This window comes from Mchenga conophoros, linkage group LG13 (genome assembly GCF_057382185.1).
Source record: "Mchenga conophoros isolate Kocher_MC1m ecotype Shallow Benthic linkage group LG13, M_conophoros_male_GT1.1, whole genome shotgun sequence".
Lineage (NCBI taxonomy): Eukaryota > Metazoa > Chordata > Actinopteri > Cichliformes > Cichlidae > Mchenga > Mchenga conophoros.
This window is the reverse complement of record NC_140538.1, coordinates 29,054,671-29,080,332: the sequence shown is the minus strand read 5'-3', so window position 1 is coordinate 29,080,332 and position 25,662 is coordinate 29,054,671. Positions and strand designations below refer to the sequence as shown.

General features: G+C 41.3%; 1 protein-coding gene across 1 annotated transcript in view; it reads left to right on the top strand.

The window, feature by feature from the left end:
- Window positions 1–8,386: 8,386 nt before the first annotated feature.
- Window positions 8,387–25,662, top strand: part of b3gat2 (beta-1,3-glucuronyltransferase 2 (glucuronosyltransferase S)) — a 63,039-nt gene continuing 45,763 nt past the window's right edge. The window contains exon 1 of the mRNA XM_085297640.1: window positions 8,387–9,410. Coding sequence (XP_085153766.1) covers window positions 8,877–9,410 — 534 coding nt within the window. The 5' untranslated portion in view covers window positions 8,387–8,876. The remainder of the gene's footprint in view (window positions 9,411–25,662) is intronic.

Sequence of the window (25,662 nt, the reverse complement as noted above, 5' to 3'; positions counted from 1 at the left end):
ACTAATATTTTCCATAATTGCAGTTCTACCATTTGTCCGAAACTTCACGTATACAGCAAATATTTAAATTGATATGATTTTTTTAAAGATTTATTGTAAATTCAAATTCTTTCGATTTTGGATTTAATCATCCCCCTTTGCGAATTCAATGTTTCGGTTTCACGTTGTGTATATGTAGCTCATGTATAAGTTAACAGTCACCAAATTGTGTATCCAGGATGAAATTTTGTTAAACTCACTAAGTCCTAATAAATGATTTGAAGATTCGCAGCAGGCCTGGCAGAGCATATTCAAAGATATAAACACATGTGGTGCTCAAGCACCGGTGCTTTTGGCTGCTTACTTTTTACAGTAAGCATCTTTTTTGCAAGACAGGGTTTTTTTCAGTTTCAGTTTTATAGTTTTAGAATTTTTCATTTTAGATTTGATCCATGGCATCATATCCAAATGAAAAGCATGGCATGCTTTTTGTATTTTTATAGTTTTGCTAGAACACATGAACGCGAGCCCCTCCTTGGACTCCTTGTCAGCTGTGCATGGCCGTGAGCTATCCTCCAGCATCACATCACTGATCTGCTTGTATTAGTAACAGCCAGGTAACAGCAGCGTTTGCCTTAGCCTTGTCACTGTTATGAAATTAAAACATTTTATATCAACACAGCCAGTCAAACATAAGTAAAAATAGACAATCATTAGGTTCTAAAAAAGCAAGCTACTCTGATTTAAAACATACAGTTGAAGCTCATCAGTGTCTTTGAATTACATGATCATTCTACACAAATGTCAGAATCTCTCCTGAATCTATCCAGATACCACGGAGACATTTTCTGTACATAATATTGATTTGTCAACATTTTCATTTTCATTCATTAAAGGCAAAGTCAGAAATGTTTTTAAATTAATATGATGTCACAAGTACATACAGTGTTGAATGAAAACAAAGTCCACACATCCTTATGATGTGGATGCAAATGAACCAAGTCGCAAGAATTCAATTTTCAATTCAATTCAATTTTATTTATATAGCGCCAAATCACAACAAAAGTCGCCTCAAGGCGCTTCATAGATACAGAGAAAAACCCAACAATCATATGACCCCCTATGAGCAAGCACTTTGGCGACAGTGGGAAGGAAAAACTCCCTTTTAACAGGAAGAAACCTCCGGCAGAACCAGGCTCAGGGAGGGGCGGCCATCTGCTGCGACCGGTTGGGGTGAGAGAAGGAAGACAGGATAAAGACATGCTGTGGAAGAGAGACAGAGGTTAATAACAGATATGATTCAATGCAGAGAGGTCTATTAATACATAGTGAGTGAGAAAGGTGACTGGAAAGGAAAAACTCAATGCATCATGGGAATCCCCCGGCAGCCTACATCTATTGCAGCATAACAAAGGGAGGATTCAGGGTCACCTGGTCCAGCCCTAACTATATGCTTTAGAAAAAAGGAAAGTTTTAAGCCTAATCTTAAAAGTAGAGATAGTGTCTGTCTCCCGAATCCAAACTGGAAGCTGGTTCCACAGAAGAGGGGCCTGAAAACTGAAGGCTCTCCCTCCCATTCTACTTTTAAATACTCTAGGAACAACAAGTAGGCCTGCAGAGCGAGAGCGGAGCGCTCTAATAGGGTGATATGGTACTACAAGGTCATTAAGATAAGATGGGGCCTGATTATTTAAGACCTTGTATGTGAGGAGTAGGATTTTGAATTCAATTCTGGATTTAACAGGAAGCCAATGAAGGGAAGCCAAAACAGGAGAAATATGCTCTCTCTTTCTAGTCCCTGTCAGGACTCTTGCTGCAGCATTTTGGATTAGCTGAAGGCTTTTCAGTGAGTTTTTTGGACATCCTGATAATAATGAATTACAGTAGTCCAGCCTGGAAGTAATAAATGCATGAACTAGTTTTTCAGCGTCACTCTGAGACAGGATATTTCTAATTTTAGAGATGTTGCGCAAATGGAAGAAAGCAGTCTTACATATTTGTTTAATATGTGCGTTGAAGGACATGTCCTGGTCAAAAATGACTCCAAGGTTCCTCACCGCGTTACTGGAGGCCAAGGTAATGCCATCCAGAGTAAGAATCTGATTAGATACCATATTTCTAAGATTTTCAGGGCCGAGTACAATAACCTCAGTTTTATCTGAATTAAGAAGCAGAAAGTTAGCGGCCATCCAGGTCTTTATGTCTTTAAGACATTCCTGCAGTTTAACTAATTGGTGTGTGTTATCTGGCTTCATGGACAGATAGAGCTGGGTGTCATCTGCATAGCAGTGAAAATGTATGCTATGTCTTCTAATGATACTGCCTAAGGGAAGCATGTATAATGTAAACAGAATTGGTCCTAGCACTGAACCCTGTGGAACTCCATAATTAACCTCAGTGTGTGAAGAGGACTCTCCATTTACATGCACGAATTGGAGTCTATTAGATAGATATGATACAAACCACTGCAGCGCAGTACTTGTAATACCTACAGCATGTTCTAATCGCTCTAATAGGATATTATGATCAACAGTATCGAACGCTGCACTGAGGTCTAGCAGGACAAGCACAGAGATGAGTCCACTGTCAGAGGCCATAAGAAGATCATTTGTAACCTTCACTAAAGCTGTTTCTGTGCTGTGCTGAGCTCTGAAACCTGACTGAAACTCTTCAAATAAACCATTCCTCTGCAGATGATCTGTTAGCTGTTTGACAACTACTCTTTCAAGGATTTTTGATATGAAAGGAAGGTTGGAGATTGGCCTATAATTAGCTAAGACTGCTGGGTCTAGAGATGGCTTTTTGAGTAAAGGTTTAACTACAGCCAGCTTGAAGGCCTGTGGTACATAGCCGATTATTAGAGATAGGTTGATCATATTTAAGATCGAAGAATTAATTAATGGCAGGACTTCTTTGAGCAGTTTTGTAGGAATGGGGTCTAAAAGACACGTTGATGGTTTGGAGGAAGTAATTATTGAAGTTAACTCAGAAAGATCAATTGGAGAAAAAGAGTCTAACTTAATATCAATGGTACTAAGAGTAGCTGTAGATAATATTACATCTGTGGGATGATTATTGGTAATTTTTTCTCTAATGATAAAAATTTTATTTGTGAAGAAGTTCATGAAGTCATTACTAGTTAACGTTAAAGGGATGGTTGGCTCAAAAGAGCTCTGACTTTTTGTCAGCCTGGCTACAGTGCTGAAGAGAAACCTAGGGTTGTTCTTATTTTCTTCAATCAGTGATGAATAGTAAGATGTTCTGGCTTTGCGGAGGGCTTTCTTATAAAGCAGCAAACTATTTCTCCAGGCTAAATGATGATCCTCTAGATTTGTGACACGCCATTTCCTCTCCAGATTACGAGTCATCTGCTTTAGGGTACGTGTTTCAGAATTATACCACGGAGTCAGGTACTTCTGATTTGAGGCCTTAGTTTTCACAGGAGCTACAGTATCCAGAGCTTTCTCTCTAAGTGGACGGTTGAAAAAAACCCTCGAGGTTTGTGTGTGAGTCCATAAGAAATGTCATGAGTGGGTGACCTACTGACCTACAGCTGAGGAAGAACAACAGCGACTGTCTGTGATTATGTAGCCAGTTTGTGTGCGATAGCCTGAGCAGCTCAAGTAATTTGTGTACCGCCTGCACACGTAGACAGTTTTAGACAACAGTTTTGTTTATTTAATAGAAAAAGAATGTTGTACTCATAAATATGTATTAATTAGTGTGAAATTACATGTTATGACAAACATGCACTTTCATAAACTTAATTGTGAAAGCCAACATATTGCCCGTGCATCCTGAGTACAGTGGGCAACACGGACATCGCTATTCTGCCTAATCCTCTTTTATGTATATGTAGTATGCCAAAGGCTCATAGGTGTTCATATAAACATGCTCAAATATACTGTGTACAAAAATGTTTTTATACACAAACAGTAGAAAAACCATAACCATAAATTTTATGTCTATCATGAATGCCATTTCAGCCCAGACTCTTTGTTGTTAATATTGAATTATTAATACTGACTTTGATGAGGCAAGTGAGCTCTGACGTTCTTTAATTGTTGTTCTGGTTTCCTTTATGATTCGCTGGACGAGTCGTTGATGCACTCTTGGAGTGATTGTGGTTAGCCGGCCACTCCTGGTCCAGGTTTTCTCCATTTGTGTGTAATGGCACTCACAATAATTCACTGGAGTCCCAAAGCCTTAAAAATGACTGTAGACATCAATAAACAAGAGGAGCCTATAGAGAATTAGTAGAGCTGATGTTGGAAAAGCAAAAGGTGTTTGGCACAACATCTTAATAGATGAGATCATCATTTAAAAAGTGCATTTTGTGTTTACTTCTTATCTTTGTCTAATAATACAATTTGTTGGATGGTCTGAAACATTTGTGCAAAAAAACTAAGAAATCAAACACTTTTTCACCTCGCAGTAAGTAAATTGAAATAAAGATTTCCCTTCTGAGGCTGCTGTCATGTGCTCCATCTTTGTATACAGTCTATAGCTGTGAAAATGGGAGGTCAACTAACTGAAAGCAAGCTAACTATGTCTACATACTCTTTTTATCTGGTAGCATGAGACTAGGTTTTCATTATATCAGCTAGCTCTTCTCTTATCTTTTGCTCATCATTGGGCTTATGCCTAAATTTACACACTATTTTCTGCCTATTGAGGCTTAATTATGTCTCCAGAGCACTGGAAAAAAAGAAAATCTGCATACTATCATCTGGCAAAGCTTTTGTTATTGTAAACCGTCATTTAATTTAGAAAATCATTCCTCAGCTGTGTGAATTAACAACATGCTGGGCTAATTTGTTTGAAAGCTGTTGTTCGGTGGCAGTTGCTTTAAAACTAAGGGTGCCCGATATTTACTGTACTTGCTGCAGGATTGGTTGCAGTAATGTATAATTAAATATGTCTATTTTTGGATCGGCTGTCCTTTCAGTTGTCCTGTCGTTTACATAACTTGCACAGTCAGGGGCAGACTCTTCCTATGAATAAAACAGGATTTATGATGTGGAGAGTGACGGCATTTAAGCCAGTCAGACGAGTGATTGACAGATACAACAGCGTGACAACAGGAAAGGGGGGCGGGGGCCGATTCAAGAGTTGAGACTTGAATGTCATGCTGAGTGCAATCTATGACAGCAGCTTTTAAAAGACAACAAGTATGATTATTTTGTACAATTGCACAAATTTGATAATTGTTCCAGGGAAGATAATCCAAGATTTACATTTACAATCCCCAGAACAAACGCCTGAGATGGGTCGTCCATCTGATTTCAAAGTCCTGTCTTTCCTCTTTGTTGGCTACTAATAACATCTGAAGCAATCAAAGTGATCCCATTTAAAATGACATCCTGCTTGATGCATCGTCCTCGTTTCCAAATTGCTCAGTGTGTGTGAACAGATGGAAGAACATGCAATCAAAGTTGATAAAGCATGACAATTTAATTCTGGAATAGAGCCTATTAAACAACTTGCTATCACCACATCAGTGTCTTAAAAGTGATTTGTCATTGAGTAAGCCCATCACTTGGTTTTCACTCAAATCACCGAGCATGAGATTGATTAAGCCTCCAAAAGTAATTTTGTTTGAGAACAATGTAATATCCAATAGCGCACAGTGCTATCAAGTATCCCTGCTTTTCACTGCCCCTCCTTAAACATGAGCGCTCCTGTGTTGCTATCTAGTCCAAACAATCAAAGGTGCTTTCATCCTGTGAACATATAAGCTTGTTTGCCTGCAATTACTTTGGTGTGAACCAACTCAATTAACGTGGCTCAGTGGTTTCTCCTTTCTTTTCTTTCCGACAGATGTCTTGATCCATGGTGTGTGCATTAATTAACCATCAATGATTAGCTTCTCAACTGAAGTGGAGAACACCAGTTAGCTGGAAAGCTGCTGGACTAAATGTGCTTCAAGGACCTTTAAATGGATCTGCAATAAACTACTGACTCATAATCCAGCTCTTCTTAGATAAACTTGATGTGAGATGTTCCACTGTAGTTAACTTTGCCCTTGTAAAATCAGATAGGTGGTAATAACACTAGAGAGGTGAGAGTTTGTAATGAATATCTTGATTGGTTGTTCCCAGCACAACATCTTTGGCCTTCTGGCTTTAGGCGTTTGTGTTGGACGGCATCAAACACAAACAGTCTGTTGTGAAGAGAGTGCAGAGCATGAAAATGAAGCACTCTATTTACCAGCCTGTCTGTGTTTACACCGTCACCTGTGGGCACAAGTTGTGTGTAATGACCTAAAGTAGAAGAATGCAAATTCAGGTGGAGGAAATGACATTCCTCTGAGTAGTGACTGTGCCCAGCATTGGTCACTTTGATTATGACTCTTGGCTGGCTTGGGAACACCTTTGTGGCACCCTGGAAAAGTTGAAGGAGTAAATTTGGGCTCTTAATGATTTCCTTGGACTGTTTGTTTCCCAGGATGGAACGATTGTACTTCATATGTCTGTGTAGGTTCTCAGTCATCCATGTCATTCCAAGCTCCTTAGATTGTACCGCATATATCTTTAATATCCTCGGAAAACAAGAAGTGGGAGCATAAAGGTGAATTTATTTAGGATTTTCTGTAATCCACACAGGATTCAATGTGTACATATAATTATTTGGTTAGCAAGTTGCACGTCTGACAGACACTTTCATTTACAGACTATTTCACCAGTTTGCTGAGATCAGGAAGAAGATCCAAACTGTCCCCTCAGATGACAGATGACTGGTTAGGATGTTCAGGAACAACCCAGGAATCACTAAGGATTAAGCCTGCCACTGCAAACAGCTGGAACACCAGCGTCAAAAAGTTTCACATGACCACAGACTGTGAGGGTGCCAACCAAGATAGAAGCCCCTGCTCCAAAACGGACACCTTTAAGCTTGACTTAAAGTTGCAGCAGCTCACAGAAACAGGTTTCATGGTCAGACCAAATGAACATTTCTGATCGGTGGTTTGTAGCTGTTTTAGAATAAAAGATTAATAATGTTTTTGTGCTTATGAGAACATCAAACAAGACAAAGTTATCCTGTTTAATGTGTATTCATTTGCTGAGGCCAATAATAGTTTTCCACCCCAGCTCCCCATGTCACTCAGGCCGGGATTCTATCTGGCTGCTGTTGTGTAGCCTCGTGCTGAGGTCTTATTGACCTGTGAGGTAAGCAGCTTTAAAATATCAGAACAGTGTCATGTTAAGTTGGTAGACTGAGCAAAGCCCAAATAGGAAACATGATTTACTTGAGTTTTTTTTAAAATACAAAATAATAAAATTTGATATTACTCTGCAAATCTGAGGGCAGATATAGCACAAATCCTTGTAGCATCTAATTTAGCATGGATTGCATGTGTTACAGCCCCTCAATACTCCATGTTTCCAGTGTTCAGAAGTAGACTGGAGTTCATGCATTTTTTAAAATCCCTGCACTCCTTTGCATTTGACACTTCACTGCCAGGTGGTCCTATTTTCTCCAAAGCCATACCAGTCAATAAATAATATTTTTCTATGACAATAAGAAGATTCTGCAAGTCTTTGGTTTGAAAAGTGGCAGAGCAGAAAATCTACTCCTGTACAAATGATCTCCATTTTTATTAAACGGAATGACTATTATTCCTTGGTGCCAAAGGGAAAGGAACATCAACAGATCATCACAGCGTAGAGGCTGGAAGCATCATTAGATTAACCTTCTGGGTGTCCTGTGGTGAAATATGATCACTGGGCCTCTAATGACGGTCGCAATGAATAGCAGATCTATTACTTCCGAAGCATCAACCGATACTGAAGCGATTAGATGACAAATCCACTGACAGAATATCAATCAGGAAATATTTCATGACAGATTATGAACTGTCAGCGCGCCTCTAGCTTCTAAGATTTTACTATTACACTATTCATACTATTACTATTCTGACGGGTTGTTTTTGTTTTTTAGCGGTTACAAAAAGATAAGAGATGAAGTCTGTTTTTTCTTCTTTAGTTTTATTTGACATGCACATTTTTATGCACTAAACGGCCAGTTAAAGAAAATAGGTGGTAGATCGAAATAATTTTATGAAGCCTCAAAATGTTCATTATGTCGATTTGTAAAATGATTTTGTCTCTTTAACTCCTTCATGGTGTCCCACGGGTCCACATATCAAGTCCTTCTATTTTATCTTGGAGAAACTGGGCTTGACAAGCACAGCATGAGAAACACAACCTGCGCTGTCTCTTCTCCGGGTGTCTCAGTGTGAGCTGGGTTAATTCTCAGCGGACACTGACGCGCACAAGGTCTCTCTCGCTCTCCCTCCCGCTCTCTCTCTTTCTCTCTCCCTCCCGAGGTTCCCTCCTCTATCCCGTTTCTCCTCCTCTGCACCTGCTCCTCCCCTCCTGCCTTATTATCCTCAGACTCGGAGCAGCGCTCCTTCGTCCTCGCCAAGTGATGCTCCTCGTCTGCCCGCATCACCTACATCACTGGTTTATCACAGCGCGCTCCAGGTACGGCTGCTCCGGCTCGTTTTGTTTTTTCTTTTCTCTACTGAAAACAAGCACTGAAGAACGAGTGATGGGAATTTAACCAGGTTTCCGTGAGAGAGCAAGAGAGCTGGAGGAGGGTAGGAGGACGAAGAAGCACGCAAGTCCCATCCGAGAGAAGAGGGGGGGGGGAAGAGGAGGAGTAGTGGAGACCGGAGAGACGGTCCCGCCGGGACAGGGGGGAGAGCGGCGGAGGATTGTGTGCTTTACATAGTTTGCAATGGACTCAGCACGCTGCTGTGTGCGGGCGGGTTGTTGGGAATCAGCTCAGTGGATGTAAGGGAAGAGCTTCTTGGAGTTGCGGTCGGTCGTTCTTCGCCTTTCCGTTTGCGATGGAGTGAGAAAGACCGCGCGCACGGCAACTTCATACCAGCCATGAAATCTGTGTTTTTCAGCCGTTTCTTCATCCTGCTGCCCTGGGTCCTCATTGTCATCATTATGATTGATATCGACAGTAAAAGAACGATCCGGGCTCCAGCAGCCGGTCGGACCGGCAAGACGCAGCGAGCCGTCCGAACCGGCGCACCGGGGATTGGTGGCTCTCAGAACCAGTCCGCCCTGCCGATTATCTACGCCATCACTCCCACTTACGGCCGTCCTGTGCAGAAAGCGGAGCTCACCCGACTGTCCCACGCCTTCCGTCAGGTGCCCCGCTTCCACTGGATCGTAGTGGAGGACTCGACTGCGCGCACGGAGCTGGTTGCGCGGTTCTTGGCCCGGTGCGGGGTGCCGTATACCCACCTACATGTGTTCACTCCCCGGAGGTTCAAGCGCGCCGGGATGCCACGCGCCACCGAACAGAGGAATGCGGCTCTGACTTGGCTCCGGCAGCACCGGAGCAGGCGGGACTCCGGTGTGGTTTTCTTCGCGGATGATGACAACACGTACAGCCTGGAGCTGTTTGAGGAGGTAATGCCTTGCCTTTGTTGTCACTTTGCGTCATAGTTATCTTTCATCACAAGAGTATCGTGAGTGTGGAGTGGGTCTGCAGAAGTGTGGAGTAGCATCTCTGACTTTTCTCCACTAAAATCTGTCGTTTTACGTTTGCATGACAACAACATCCACACAGCTCTATCTCCGTAATATAAACTTTTAAATACTACGTAACTACTGCGTTGCTTTGTCACCTGATATCTGTGTATTACCTAGGTTTGATGTGAGCTCCTTTACTCAGTACATCTTCACTCTCAGGGTAAAAATCCGACTGTCTTTGCGCCAAGCCCTCAAAGGTCACAGGAATTCCCCCTAGTGGTGTTACTGCAAAGGAATTCAAGCCTTCACAAATAGAAGTCCCCCAGTTGTCTGTGTAGGTTCTCAGTCATCCTTGGAACGAAAAGCAACTTCAGTGAAGAAGCTTCTCGGATGAGAGGTGAAACACCTTCAGAAAACTTAAAGAAGTCCAGTCGCTTTTCTTTCCAACTCTTTAAATCCTCCAGTTCTTCATGTTGACAGGATCCCACTGGTAAACACCCTGCCTGAGCTTCAGACCCCAGTCTTCCTCAGTCTTAGATAAAATGGTAAAACTGCTCTGGTTTTAAGCGATTGTGTCCAAAATGAGAGAGACTTTACCAAATGATGAAAATGAATGAGATGAAAAGAAAGGAGTAAAGACAATGATGGGAAGATGGAGAGTTGAGAAGAATGAATGGAGACTGTGGTGCTGCAGTCTTCTGTCTGTTAGCCCTGAATTAATTTAGTTAGCTCTGGATTTTCTTGGAGCTCTTTGAGAGTTATTTTGAATTTCAGGAAGGTGTACTTTTTTAATTACTTAGATGGATATGAACATTAAATATTTCATATAATCTCATGTAAAATGCTCTGAGGCAATATTTCCCCTAATAAGAGGCACTGAAAATCGAACTGCATTGACTAGATGTGGACTGCGAAGCAGACCTAATGATATGCCAGTATTGACCTTCTCGACTAGTAAAGTGATACCTCCATACAGAACAACATCTACATGCGCTGTGCTGATGCATGACTGTTGTTTGTATCTTTGGGAGTTTCTTTTAACAGGCATGCTTAAAGTGAAGCCTGGGTGTATTCCTTTAGCAAAGTGCGTAGGTAATGAAGACAAAAACAGCAGAAGCATAATAAGCAATAAAACAGTCCTCTCATAAATGAGAGTCTGGAAGAATGCCTCTAATTGCCCCTCTCGCTGATTACTGCCCATCACTGATAACTGACTGCAAATCTAAAATTACTTTAGTTTGTACCAGTAATGAAATTTTAGAAGGCAGAGCATTGTGAAGTAAATTCAGAATAGTGCAACTCTATATACACATATGCGTTTGTATATTGATTTTCTCTATCTGAACATTTCCTGGCACGCTGCAGAATTTAAAAAACAAATGTATGTTTACTTAGAAAGGCTTTTCCTGTATCCATCACTACCACTGCCCGTCACAATTTCCTAAAGCCCTTCATGTAGTTCTGAATTGCTTTTTTCTGTGGCAAACAGTCCAAGCCCCAAAAGCACACAATTTGCAATGATGTAAAATCTATTAAAAACAAACAAATATTCACATTTCAGATCCAAGCAACAGTTCATTTTTGCTCAATAAATTACTTAGTGAAGGTTAATAAATTAGTAAAAATATTTGTAGAGTAATTTTCTGTAATTTGTGCTCATTATTTACACCATGCAGAATTTAAATAAAATAAATAAACAGAAAAAAAACTAGAACTGCAAACACGTCGAGAAATATCCTCATTTCTAAACAATATATTGTTATAAGTGCAGAAGTCAGGCCTATTTAATTGAAATTCGAACCTGACTAATACCGATGCCAAAATATGGTGATTTAAAAATCCAATGTGCCACATGACACACACACACGTGTGTGTGTGTGTGTTCTTTCATAGACAGGAAACAAACAGATTTCCCTAATATTTGTTATGTATACTTATTCACTTGTTCACTTGCTCTGCCCATCTCTCTTGGAACAACTGATTGTTGTCTGTGGGAATCCAACTGTGTTTTCCGAACAGGGACGTGGTAGAGTGTCCCCTAGTGGACAGAATATGCAATGTTTTTTCTTCATTATTTATTTTTTCAATCTTTATTTATTGAAATCGTTCAAATGCCGCTAAAGTAGAGCAGCTAACATCTGTAAATCAGAAGTTACAGTTAAACTACTGATTCAAAGTGCACATATTTGCATACAGAGCAGCACTGAAAAAGCTGAAAGGCTAACATTGTAGATTAGAGGAACAAGGACAAGAGTGAGTGGTTGACTCAATGATCTATTGGACACTCACAGTGCCAACACAGTCTTCAAACTGATGGACCTAACCACCAGGTATGCAAAGGTTCAGGTACAGACTTGTTTCAGAAGAGCAGAATCAGAATCAGAATCAGAAACTTTATTGTCATTGTCATGAGAACAACGAAATTAAGAATGGTCCCCGATCATTGCATCATCCCTAGCAATATCAAAATATAAATAAAACAATAAAATTCAATAAATAAAATAGATAGAATACTTAAAATACTAATAAGATATAACAGTAAAACATTCACATACATTCCCACACACATGCTTCAGACCGTGCATAGATTAACACAAGAGTGGCGTGATGGACATTTTTTTGTAGTATTCAGATGTGTTATTGCAGTTGGATAACAGCTGTGTTTGAGTCTATTAGTCCTTGCTCTGATTGCCCTGTACCGTCTGCCTGAGGGCAACAGTTCGAACAGGGAGTGGCCAGGATGTGAGGTGTCTTTTATGATGTTTTGGGCCTTTTTAAAACAGTGGGCGTTGTGTAGAACTTCCAGTGTGGGGAGAGGGCAGCCAGTGATCTTTTGGGCGGTGTTAATGATCCCTTGGAGTGCTTTCCTCTGAGCCCCTGTGCAGCTAGTGTACCAGATGCATATGCAGTAAGTTAGAACACTCTCAATGGTGGCTCTGTAGAAGGACACCAGCAGTCTCTGTGTGATGTTATTCCTCCTGAGAATTCTCAGGAAGTACAGTCTCTGTTGGGCCTTTTTCAGCAGCTCGGAGGTGTTCACACTCCAGGAAAGGTTCTCCTCTATATTGACTCCCAGGAAGCGGAAGCTTGCCACCCTTTCTACACAGTCCCCATTTATGAATAGTGGTTGGATCTCTGCCTTTTTCCTTCTGAAATCTATTATGAGTTCTTTGGTTTTTGAAGTGTTGAGGAGGAGGTTATTGGCCTTACACCATGACGTCAGCTGCTCCACCTCGTCTCTGTACGTAGACTCGTCTCCCTTGGAAATGAGCCCCACCACTGTGGTGTCATCTGCAAATTTCACAAAGATGTTGCTGTGGTGGCGAGGAGTGCAGTCGTGTGTGTAGAGAGAGTAGAGCAGTGGACTGAGCACACAGCCCTGGGGTGAGCCAGTGCTGAGACTCAGGGCTGAGGATGTGTGATGGCCAACTCTGACTCTCTGTCTACGGCCCGAGAGGAAGCTATTGATGTGACGTGATTAGGCTTCCTTCTTTAGACGATTGTCCAAATAAGTTCACCATCCAAGACATAAACATTAAACACTAAACATAAACATTGTTGGAATGTTCAAAGGGCCAATAAATCCAATACAGCAGAAGTAATTATTTGCATCACTTAAGAGCATAGAAATTCTAATATAACAACAATAACATGCTGACTTTAGAAAGCACTCCCCTCTGTTGCTTACTCAATGGTGCACTTGGGCAAAAATCCACACCATCCTGAGCCCAGAGTACCAAAGTACAGCCTCCTCTGAGTCTCAGTGCTGTATTCGCTGACTTTGGCGGAGTGTAAAGGCCGTCCATTTGATTTGTTGATAGCACATTGTCTTCTCTCTGTCCTCCTTCCTGTTTCATTTCCCAGTCCTCTGTGCAGTTAATGGCCTGTCATAGAGAGATAATAGGCTGTCATACAGCAGTAATAACCTGCAGAAACTGTCCGCAGCTTTAGACTGATGACAGTAACTTTGCTCAGTGGGTGGCAATTTCACATTAGGAAACCTTACATCATTTCAAGAACAAAAATGATTCATGCAACTAAAAAACATTATTTCACAATAAACCTTCAGAAAAATATATCCACTGTGAGATTTTAATATCATGGCAGGCATGCTTTTGTAAATCTAGGTATTAAAGGGTGAATTTAGATGGTCTTAAGCCTTTCATTATACAAGACAACCTTGTGGCTAGAAAGCAATGTCTTTGTAGTGTGACTACACAAAAGTTATAGTCTTCATCTTGTTTTATTTCCGCCGCAGTTATGTATGCTAATACTAAAACTGGATCCTTGATCACTCGTCATCATCAATAGTTAATTTTACACACCTGCCTCATAGGGATAGATAGAAAATGGGCAGTCAGGGTGTATCTTGTAGTGTTAGAGGTACAGCTGCTTGTCACTGGGCCCTAATGTACAGCTGCTGTATCCTTTGCAATTTTCTACAATTTAGAAAATGCTGTAAATAGTTTCTGATGTGTGCCATTCGTCAGAACGTAGGTGAACAACACAAAAACAAAAATGGTATGTTCTGACAGCAAAGTGTTAGGGGCATCAGCAAGGATGACTAACACCTCACAGGGTTAAAAATGTGCTAAATTAGACACAGGGTGCCTATTGACATATTGTATTTCATTATTCATGCACACAGTTGGAAATGAACTGTTTCAAATCTCTATCTGTCCTCACTGGTAACAGAAGGAAAGGACAATTTAAACCCATCCTTTGCTGTGAGACATTGGGACTAACTTCTTTCTCCATCTTTCAAAAGGCAAACAGGTTTTTTGACTGGTAACAACTGTCCCTTTTTATTTTATCCCTACTTCCAAGCGTGTCTATGCTACATTTCTCATTGTTGTTGGACAAATATTATCAAGACATACACATTGATTAGGATGTCACTTTATGTTATGTTTATCTTTCCTGGAGGACAAACTATGTGATGGGCACATGTCTGGAATAAGCTAATATTTGGCCTGACGAATATAGGCGATTTATTAGCTGAGCTACTTAACAGCAGTGGCTGAGTGATTACAGTGAGCAGTTACCTTTCATTATAGATAAGTAAATATTATAGATAAGCCATGGAATTAATGTACTATACTTAGAGTGAAGAAAATCCAAACTTAATGCATTTTTGAATGAACAAAACTAGACTGAAAAGTGAGAAAAAAAGTAAAAGTATTGCTGTTTTCATGTCTTTCTTTATGAATTCATGTTTAACAGCCTCTGCTAAAAATGACATTTTAAAAGCAAATAATGATTTTCATTGTATGACTTTGTGTATTAACCCACCCACTTATGCACCAGCTCCACAGAGTAGGGGTAATTTTAACATAGAGATGTGTACTTTTCCAAATCCTTCAAGCTGTAAGCTACAGAACAATTATGTAACTGATCATTTATATAATGTATGGTTACTGCTGGATATATTCAGGCTGAATATATAAACCTCATTCAGTATTTTGAGATTAGCCTCTAAACCTGACCATTTTGCATGTGGCTAAAACAAACCCTCCAAACCGCCGTAAACTTTCCATGCCAGCTCTTTAGAGCAGCGTTTCCCAACCACTGTGTCACGGCACATAGGCATGCCATAAGGAAATGATCCGGTGTGCGATGGAAGATTATCTGGTTCCACCTGATTAGTACTCTAAGCACCTGGCGTGAGTAACGGGCAGAACAATTACATTCTCTTCCACTAGAGGGCAGTGCAACTACTTGCTCTAATTAAATGGGTTGCCAACTTCCAGTAAAACAGAAGAAGAAGATGAAGAAGCAGTGAGATAATAGTCACGATGCAGCGCCTAATAGCAATAGATAAATATCTGAAAAAAAAGTAGTCAGTCTGAAAATTCCAACCCAGATGAAGGCCCTAGCATGAGTAGTGCTCAAAATGACATTTTTGTTTGGTGGTGTGCCGCGTGATTTTTCTAAAGTGAAGTATGGGAAACATGTGAAACACTGCTTCAGAGAAGCTGAAACTGACATACAAACACGAAATTAGATATTCACATAATCAAGGTTCAGGCCATTACGCACTGAATGTGTTGCGTAAAAACGCCATGAAATCCAGAATTTTCCAGATGTGAACATGCCAGGTAACCTATATAGACACTGAATAATTGCGAAAAATTTGTCCCTCAAAAACACACTGTGATCAAAATGGAGTCGATATCAAGCGATGGTGAGCTAGTCCTGATTTTACTAAACCAAAAACGGGAGAAACTGAGATTCTGGGTTCATCCCGTTCTCAATAGAAGACAGCTGCAGGGAGAATTTCATGGTTTAATCCAGGAGTTGAAGCTGTATCACGGCTGCTTTCGTACATATTTGAGAATGTCAGTACGGCACTTTGAGTGCTTGTTGAAAGAGTTGGGACCACATCTGAGGAAGAGAGAAATCATTTCAGAGAGGCGATTGTGACACAACAAATGTTCTTCCATGCTGAACTCTGTGTTTGTGTGGTTGATGAGATGTGCTTATACACACCTGAAACATCTACAAAATCAACTTGATCAAAAAAAAAAGAAATGGCGCAAATTCTTCCTCCTTATTCTGCTTAATCCCCACAAAATATTTGCATGGATTTTATGCCTCTGGTCTATAAATGTGTAAATATGAATTAGGAGTTAGTGTTGGGGTTGTCACTGATGACAACTTGATTTAAGAGGCAAAAAGTAAGGCATTTCTGACCTACAGTTGTGCAGTGAACAACTGCTGGAGGAAAATCAGCGTCATTGGGTGCTGATTACATGAAAATAACGTCCAGGCTGTTATCCTAAAAGAAGCAGGCTACAGGCTACTGTTGCAGAGTACTGAGCGAAATGTGTTACCCCAAACCTGTTCTCCTCCCCCCTTATGAAAAATACATTGGTACCAAGCAAATGTTTAACAGGCCTCCAAAGTGTTTCCCATCTTTCTCCGGCATCACAGTCAAAGCGACAAGTCAGGTGGAAAAGCATACCATTAAGTCGAGAGCTAAAGGGTGTATTCTTCATTTCTGCACATTAGTCAGGCCTCAGTTTGGCACGGTTTATTATTGCACATGACACGTTCCGGCTCAGTCGCCTCCCAGCACTCAATATACTGGCAGAAAATGCAAGACTCTGCATTTAATGCCTCCCATACAATTATGGCTTGATTGGCCCTTAACACAGAAGCCTGTTGGTTTCTTCAGGTGATTTTGTATTTTTGCCCTTAGAAATCAGTGTGCTGTCGTCATGGGAACGTCCTCTTTCCAGACCACATTTCTTTAGTTTGAATCGCACAGATTTTTGTCTTTAAAAATATCAGAACTTTCAGGTAACTTCTCGTGAGGACAGATAAGCTTGTAAATTGCACGTAAACTTCATTTATACCCACCGTAATGGAATTGTTACAGGGTCTGAAAATCTGTAAGGGGCAGTAAATGAGGATTCGTTGATGGTTTGGAAGTTATTTTAGGAAACTAGTATGTCCCATTGCACAATGGTAGGATCTCTCTGGTTGAGGGAAAATCAAGAGGGGCCAAGGGGATTTTAATTTGGCTATCCATTAATGAGAAGTAGCACTGTACTGCACTCAACAAATTGATATGTGAGATCTGGGATTGCATTGACATTGCTAAAAGGATGTCCAATCATAGAATCAGCTTGGTTTTAAGTCCTACGTTGTTCTTTGGAAATTTCCTCTTGACTCATAAAGTAATCAGTTTAATGTTAAATGCTTCCTCTGCGATAGGCTTTTTGCGTTTTGTAGGATTTATCTAGAGCCTTGGAAATAAAACTGGCAGAGGCACAGGCCAGAAATCAAGATAATATGATCAAGCCTTGTTGATGATATAAACCCAAACCCTGTGTTTTAGTCGACAACAGAAAGAACTTTTGTTTTAAAAAGGTGTTGAGGTTTACCAAATCTGTATTATCCTTTAAAAGCTTGCTCGTAATATTAATATGTAAATTGTTCATTTAAACATACTCACCAATAAATCCAGTATTTCAAGCCTAACCCCTTCTTTCTCTGGGTGAGTTTCTTGGTGCACAGACCGTCAGCATTAGCTGCGTAACAAGCAATCAGGAAAATTAAGCTGTGCCATTTATTTTTTTTCCTCCACTCTCCATTCCTGAAAAGCTGACTCTGGGGATGGAGGCTTTTTCAGCTGACGGCAGTATGGCAGAGCTGTTTGATTCAGCTGCAGCAACCTGTCAGCCAAGCAAGACTTTCGTCAGACCTGTTTTGAATAATTGAATTCCCCTGGCCCCGAGAGCTCCATAGCATTCACAGCAACTATTTTCTGGAGCAGCTACTGTAGGAAACAGTGCTGAAGTGTGACTCAGGAACACCTTTCTTGGATGGTTCCATAGTAGTAGTAGTAGTAGTAGTTCCATTAGTAGTTCTGTGGATGGAAGATTTTTTGAATTTTGAATCAGATGGTTCATTCTCTAAATACTTCCAGATTTTCTTTATACTTTGATGTGGTATTTGTTTTTCCTTCTCTCACATGTTTTACATCCCACTGGGGAGTCAGTTTGATGGTCAGTAATGATGTTTTCACTGGAAACATCCCAAAGACACACATATATAAACATCCAATATATCTGATCACATCACACAGCAGACTCCAGCCTGCGAGCGGCAAGCTGATGAGGAGGCAGCACAAAGAGAAACTGGTGGGATAAAGGAACCAGAGGGAAATGGGAAATTCAATTTCCTCTAACCCATATGAGCAATTATCATAATTACATAGTGTAGTGGGAGAAGCGAGGGGTGGTAGGGTTGTAATGTCAGGGAAGTGAAGCAGAAAGGAGACAAACCCTGCAGAGAGAAATTGTCCGTGGTAGGGTCGGTGAGAGGATAAGGAGGGTGGAGGGAGGAAGGTGGTGGAAAAGCTGAAGGCTTTTAAGGGCCAATGTAAGTGTAAAAAAAGTGTTATGCACCAGCTCTCTGCTTATTTCCACTGCCTTTTTTATCTGAATTGTCAGTTTGACGAAACACCCTCCCCGTGCTCTCTACTCCCTCATCAAATCTCCTGCATTCTCTTATTCACCAGGGTGTGTAACAATGACTGGGATGCATCCACGCTGAACAGAAGCTGTTTTATTTGGAGATAAATATTATGATTTCATAGTTTCATCATAGTTTAGAATATATCTACTGGTAATATTGTATAATGTCACAGAAATATTGAAATTGAATTTTGGTTAGCAAAGATTGATGTGATGGTTTTTTTAGCACCTGTATGTGAGGATGTTGGTAACAGTGGGATGTTTGATGATGCGTTGCATTGTTGCAGTCATGGAGGTTCGTGGATAATTTTATCTGCTAATTCAACATATTGATCACTGGCTGGTGTCCTTCCCTCAGGATGTGTTCAACATTAGAAGGAGCGTTGAAGGACATAGTCCAAGCTTTTGGAAAGTAGGCTTATTTGCATTCTTTCAGAGAAACATCCGTCTGATTTATTTGTGTTAACACCAGTGTTGGGACTAACGCGTTACTTAATAACGCGTTACTTAATAACGCGTTACTGTAACGCGTTATTAAGTAACGCGTTACAGTAACTACGTTATTATTGTGGTAACGAGCACGGTAACTAGTTATTATGCCAAAATCAGGAACGCGTTAGTCGTTACTGGGATTTAGATAGGCTCGTTACTCGTTACTTCGTGTGGTGGCATCGCGGAGCTTCCACAGATTCAGTAACATTAGCAAGTGGTGGAGGTCAGCAGGTGGAGGAGGGAAAGGGGAGGCAGGAGGAGGAGAGATCCGAGGCAGCCGCTGGTCCGAGTGTGAACTGAACTTCAGGTAAGAAGTTATGACCTGCAGTCTATCTGGGTCAGATATGAACCAAGTTTAGGTGGAGTTTATTTTCGTTATGCTGACTTTTTCCGTACTGCGTGCTAGCTAGCATGACAGAGTTTCTATACAGCTGGGTGGTGCTATGATGTTACTGATGTTGAACTTTATTTTGTTCATAAGGTTAGTTAGTAGAGTTGCCAACCGTCCCGTAAAAAATAGAATCGTCTCGTATTCAGAGAAAATATTAGAACAAAGAACACTTCTCCAACATGTGGCAAGGACTCCAGACCATTACAGACTACAGGACCACCAAACCCTCCCCTGCATCCTCTGATGTCTCCTTCCTCAACGAGCTCAAGAACTTTTATGCTCGTTTTGAGCGAGGGAACCCCACAACCACAACCAAAGCAGACGTGACGCCAGACCACCAACCTCTGACTCTCTCCCCCACCGATGTAGGAGCGGTGCTGAGCAGGATCAATGTCCACAAGGCTGCAGGTCCTGATGGCATCCCCGGGCGTGTTCTCAGAGCGTGTTCTGAGGAGCTTGCAGGAGTGCTGACAGACATATTCAATCTGTCCTTGGCCCACTCTGTGGTACCGGCCTGCTTCAAATCCACCTCCATCGTCCCGATACCCAAAAACTCCAACCCATCTAGCCTCAATGACTACCGCCCAGTAGCACTCACCCCCATCATCACTAAGTGCTTAGAGCAGCTGGTCCTAGCACACTTCAAATCCTGTCTCCCCCCCCACCCTGGACCCCCACCAATTCGCATACCGCCAGAACAGGAGCACAGAGGATGCAGTCTCCATCGCACTGCACTCTGTCCTCTCACACCTGGACAACAACAACACCTACGCCAGAATGCTGTTTATAGACTTCAGTTCAGCATTCAATACAATCCACCCCTCACAACTCATCAGGAAACTGACAGACCTGGGCATCAGTTCCCTCATCTGCAAATGGTTACTGGACTTCCTGACCAACCGCCCCCAACATGTCCGGCTGGATAACCGCTGCTCATCTACAATCACAGTGAACACCGGTGTACCACAAGGCTGTGTGATGAGCCCTTTCCTCTACTCCCTCTTCACCCACGACTGCAGACCTGCTGATGGTTCCAACACCATCATTAAGTTTGCAGATGACACCACGGTGATTGGCCTCATCAGTGACAACGATGAGGCCGCCTACAGGGAGGAGGTGGATCGTCTGGCTGAGTGGTGCGACACAAACAACCTGCTGCTTAACACCGAGAAGACCAAGGAGCTCATCGTGGACTACAGGAGGAATGCTGACCCACATCCACCCATCCACATTAAGGGGACGGCTGTGGAGCGTGTGAGCAGCTTCAAGTTCCTGGGAGTCCACATCTCCGAGGATCTCACCTGGACGACCAACTGCTCCAAGCTGGTCAAGAAGGCTCACCAGCGCCTCTTCTTCTTGAGGACTCTGAGGAAGAACCACCTGTCCTCAGACATCCTGGTGAACTTCTATCGCTACACCATTGAGAGCATCCTGACCAACTGTATAACAGTCTGGTACGGGAACTGCTCTGCCTCGCACCGGAAGGCGTTGCAGAGGGTCGTGAAAACTGCCCAGCGCATCGCCGGAGCACCACTTCCTGCCATGAAAGACATCTACAGGAAGCGGTGTCTGAAAAGGGCTGGGAAAATCGTCAAAGACCCCAGTCACCCATCACATGGACTCTTCACCCTCAAACACACAATAATAACACGGACTGAACCACCACTCACAACCACCAGCACTTTATATAGTCTCTGTAGGAATTATCCACATATCTCACTTATCTTAACTGCACTACTGTATAGTTCTGTGTAAATAATCATTCTGTACATACAATAATTTTTAATCCTACAACTGTTTATAACTTGCATAGTTCCCATTTCTGTATAACTGTATATCTCAGATTTCTGTAAAGTTATTTATTTCATATTTATATCCTGTACATAGCTTGTACTCACTACAGCCTGTACATACCTATAGTTATAGAATATTCATAACATACTTCATACCGTGTACATTATAACACACCATAATAGACCCATTTCTGTAATATACTTAAATATCTATATTATTGCTAATATATATTGTAATATACCTATATCATGGCTAAAGCACTTCTGGATGGATGCAAACTGCATTCCGTTGCCCTGTACCTGTGCATGTGCAATGACAATAAAGTTGAATTCTATTGTATTCTAATTCTAAAATATTAGGCGTTTCGTATTAAGGTGAAAAGGAATGCAGTTTGTCCCGTACATCAGCTAGAATGGAAAAAGACACAAAGCTGGAGCTGCACAGCTGCCTCTTCTTCTCTCATTCTCTCCCCCTCCCTCTCCTGTTTCTACTTCAATCATGAAACTGATCAATGATCAGCTGATTGGCTTTTCTCTCTTGTTTGTTTATCACTCACTTTGCGCCAGAAAGAGGGAACCAGCGGAGGTCGCGCTAAACAACAGCAGCACGTTTAAGCTTGATCAGCTGTTGTTAGAATTTATTTGATATTAATTTCTAGTATCAGCTGATTTTTGCTGGAGCCACAGCTGTAAAAGCTGCTGGTCATGATGTCGGTTTGGTTATCTGGTGAGAGGGAAACATGAAGATGAAACCAGGAGATGTCCTTACTGAATCATCAGAGCTGAACAGGTGATGGAGAAACAGGTTTACCTTTTAGGTGACATGAATGAGTTGAAGTTATGAACTGTTTCTGAGAGACAAATAACACCAGGATCCTTTTTCTACGTAGCTGACAGCTGGTAACTGTGCAGGGACGGGTCTAAAATATCTAGCTTTTAAAAAATAATTATCTGAATCTAACAACAAACGATTGATAGATTGATACATATTTACCATCAAAACTGTGTACATCACTGTCACAACAGCGTTTGTTTTCATTCAAAGGCTTTATCATCAGCAGATTAAACTGATTAAACATGCGACCCCTCTGGACAGCTGAGACAATGAGACAGCTAAACAACAACAACAGCTGGTTATAAGGTTACATTACACCAGGTAATATTAGGCTCGGGTGTCTGAGTGTATGAGAGTTAATTTGCTAAGGATCCGAGTCCAGCAATGTTAGATCCGCTTAAAAAAAAAGCTCTCATTCAGGGACAAAATGGTCTTAAAAACATAAATAGTTTTTGTTGTGTGGGCTGATAATGTTGTTTTTGTTTCTGGATGGATTTAACCAGGATGAACAATTTCATAAACACAAATATTCCATTCATTACAGATGTGACGGATTGTTAACTGAACATTAACTGGGATGATCCAGAAAGTCAATGAGATATAATGCAGATTAGGAAACAGGAAGCATTCAAGGACTTACTGGTATTCACAGTCAACTGAGGAGGAAGCTTTGTCCCAGATTAATTATAAACAATTGCTAAGTTATATCAATACAAATTAAAACAAGTACACTCAAAGAGCTCAATACTTTATTACAACATGCTACGTCAGCCTGTTATAGCATCAGTGTAACATCGTAGGACATCATATAGCAAAAAAGTGTGTTGTACAGCTCTGTCCGAGCTCTTTCGGATGATATATTGCTCGATATAGTTTCTTGGAATTTTTTTTTTCCTGTCAACTTTGACCTTGGGTGCTAACAATGAAGGTCAAGGTCAGATACACACATATTTGGTGTGATCTGGACCAGAATTTCACCAAAATTAAATCAGCTCGAGCGTTTATTGGTATCTACTATCATACAAAATTTGAAAATGATATCTTGAATCCTGTGGATGCTAGACTGCTAACAGACAAACCAACAAGCAAACAGCATTGATGACATAGTTCCTCCTTTTGGGGGAGAATAAAACCACTGGATTTACCATATTTTCCTTGTACACAGAATTATGATGTGTATACAGTAAATATACACTTACACTGATGCATTCGCATTTGACAGCAGATGTAGAGAGGTGCGAATATTCTCCTTTACGCGCACGTACCTTCAGCTCATCAGTTTTTGCCACATAAACCCATAAAGCCTTGAACATGCACACATATCATGCACCATTGCATCAGTTTCATAGCCCATACTCAGCCCCTCTAATTCGAGTCATTCATTTTCTCCTACCTCATTTCTCCCCCTCCCTTTTCTTCGATTGCCTCTGCCGTGCATATTAATAACACGCAGATAAAAATACGCTTGATTAAAATCGCAGCCGGCCCAGCCACCCCGGCACTCGTCACTGCGCGTAAACAACACAATGATGGCTTGCTCCCTCCGGGCCAGGAGGCAGGAAACGAGAACATCCATAATGGATTTCATATACTTCATCATCCAGAGTCTCTTTGTGTGTACACACAATTCACTTCTCACCTATTTGTTTGCAGAAAGGGGAGTCAGAGTTGATTACCCAACCAAGCTCTGGTGCTCCCAGACAGAGTGTCCTGGCTGCAAGTCAAATGAAATGTGATTCTTCTCAGCACTGGATGTTTTACCCCCAGCTTTTCTTTTGTTTACTTGTAAATAGCATGCGTTTACTGACTGAGCTGGCGCCGCTGTAATTTGTCAGGACTTACAGGTTGTCGAGCGCTCGGCTGCATCTGAAATTATTTTTCATGTGATGAATTATTTGTTATCCCAGCGCGGCGTCTGCCCTCTGGTGAAGATATTCATGTTGATAATGAGACGGGAGCTGCGGGCTCCACTATACGTCCTGAACTGATGCAGGATATAGAACGAAGGCCTTCACAGATCTATCAGTGAAGCAAAGAGAGTGTGGAGAGTCAGAGCTTGTCACCAAGTGTTATCAGATGGAGGGGACGAAATGTCAATTTTCTTGAGTCATTTGCTTTTTTTCCCAATTCTACGCCCATATCTGTATTTGTACACATAGATTTATTTTTCTCCATTAGAGCATTAGATTGCACACCTGCAGGCCTGAACTAAAAGTCAGGTGACAACCAACTCAATAATAATACCAGCGATTCATGGCTGGACCCACTTGGCTGAGGTCCACCGCCTCATCTAGAATCCAAAACACAGTGGTTATTATCCTGAGGGCTTGTTGATTGTGGGGTAGTCTTATCACTTTGTTTCTGCTTAGAGTCAAAATTGGTCCAGAAAGACAACTGCACCTCAAAGAAAGCGTGTGTCAAGAAACTGGAAGTATTCCAGCAGTGGCTGCTTTCCACAGTCAGCTGAGGAAGAAACCCTTTGCTGCATGATCCTTAGGTCATTTAGCCAGACAATAGTTCTCAAGAATCAACCAACCAAGGCAACCGACCTCTCTAGGATTAGATTTAGAACTTGAGTTATCTTACCCATCCATTTCTTATCCATTTGAGGTCTGAGTAATCATTGACCCAACCATAACCCCATAACCCAGACACTAGGCAGTCAGAATAAGTCAATTTTTAAAAACTAGATTTTTTTTCCCCAAGTCATGAAAATCAGGGAACAAGGAAGAGAAGACCATTTAACCAAAACCAAACTTTTGGTTGGTGTCTTTTTATTCTTTTTAATCTTCTTGGAACAGCAAATGAAAAAAAAAACCTTTAAGAGAAAACTTATGATACTGAAAAGGACTTCATTTCAAAAGTGACTGCCACACACATACTGAACATACTAAAACCACCTGCATTACATTATAGTCCATTGAAAGTTTTAAATGACTTTAAAGTTTGATTCTTGTGTGAAGATGTGCTGCACCTCTCAATTGTTTATAAAAAATATTTTGTGGCTTTTATCCCCATATAATAGCTTGCAAGGCAGTGGCATACACTATTAAAGTAGAAAATATAGTTAGATAGACTTTATTTCACAGGACAAATCCATCTATCCAGCGTTTCTTGTTTGTTTTTTACAAAGTGAGTTCCCCCTTCTCTTCTTAGTCTGTGCTCACCTGTCAGCTTTGACAGAAACATCTGTATTTGCAACCAGTTCTCATTTCCACAGGTCAAATGTTCCTGTTTCGTCAGAGCCACTGTCTCTCAGGGATACACACAACCTCCCCTGTAGGCTGCTGGAATAGCTCCAGTTTCCTGACCTGCTTTTGAACTTTGTCCTCCTTAAGAAAAGCCTCTTTAAATATGCCACAGAAGCCAACAACACATAAAATATAAAAATGAAGAAAGAAAAAGCATCTGTCCGAGAGCTGTGAGAAATCTGTTGCCTTATTCCTGCTTCTTATTTTCAAGTCAAGCCAAAGTGACCCTCATGTCACTGGGAAATGAACCACTGCTCACAGTGGGCAGCCAGCCACTGTTAACATGTTACTGCCTCCTCCACTGGCAGTTACAGCCTCTCAATGTACATTTTCAGCCGTGAGCCTTCCCGTGAGCTGTCCATGGTGCTGAAACACAAACTGTGTTTTTCATTCCTCTGGGAACTTCCATTACAGATCCAGAAAAGTTGATGTTGTTATGAAAC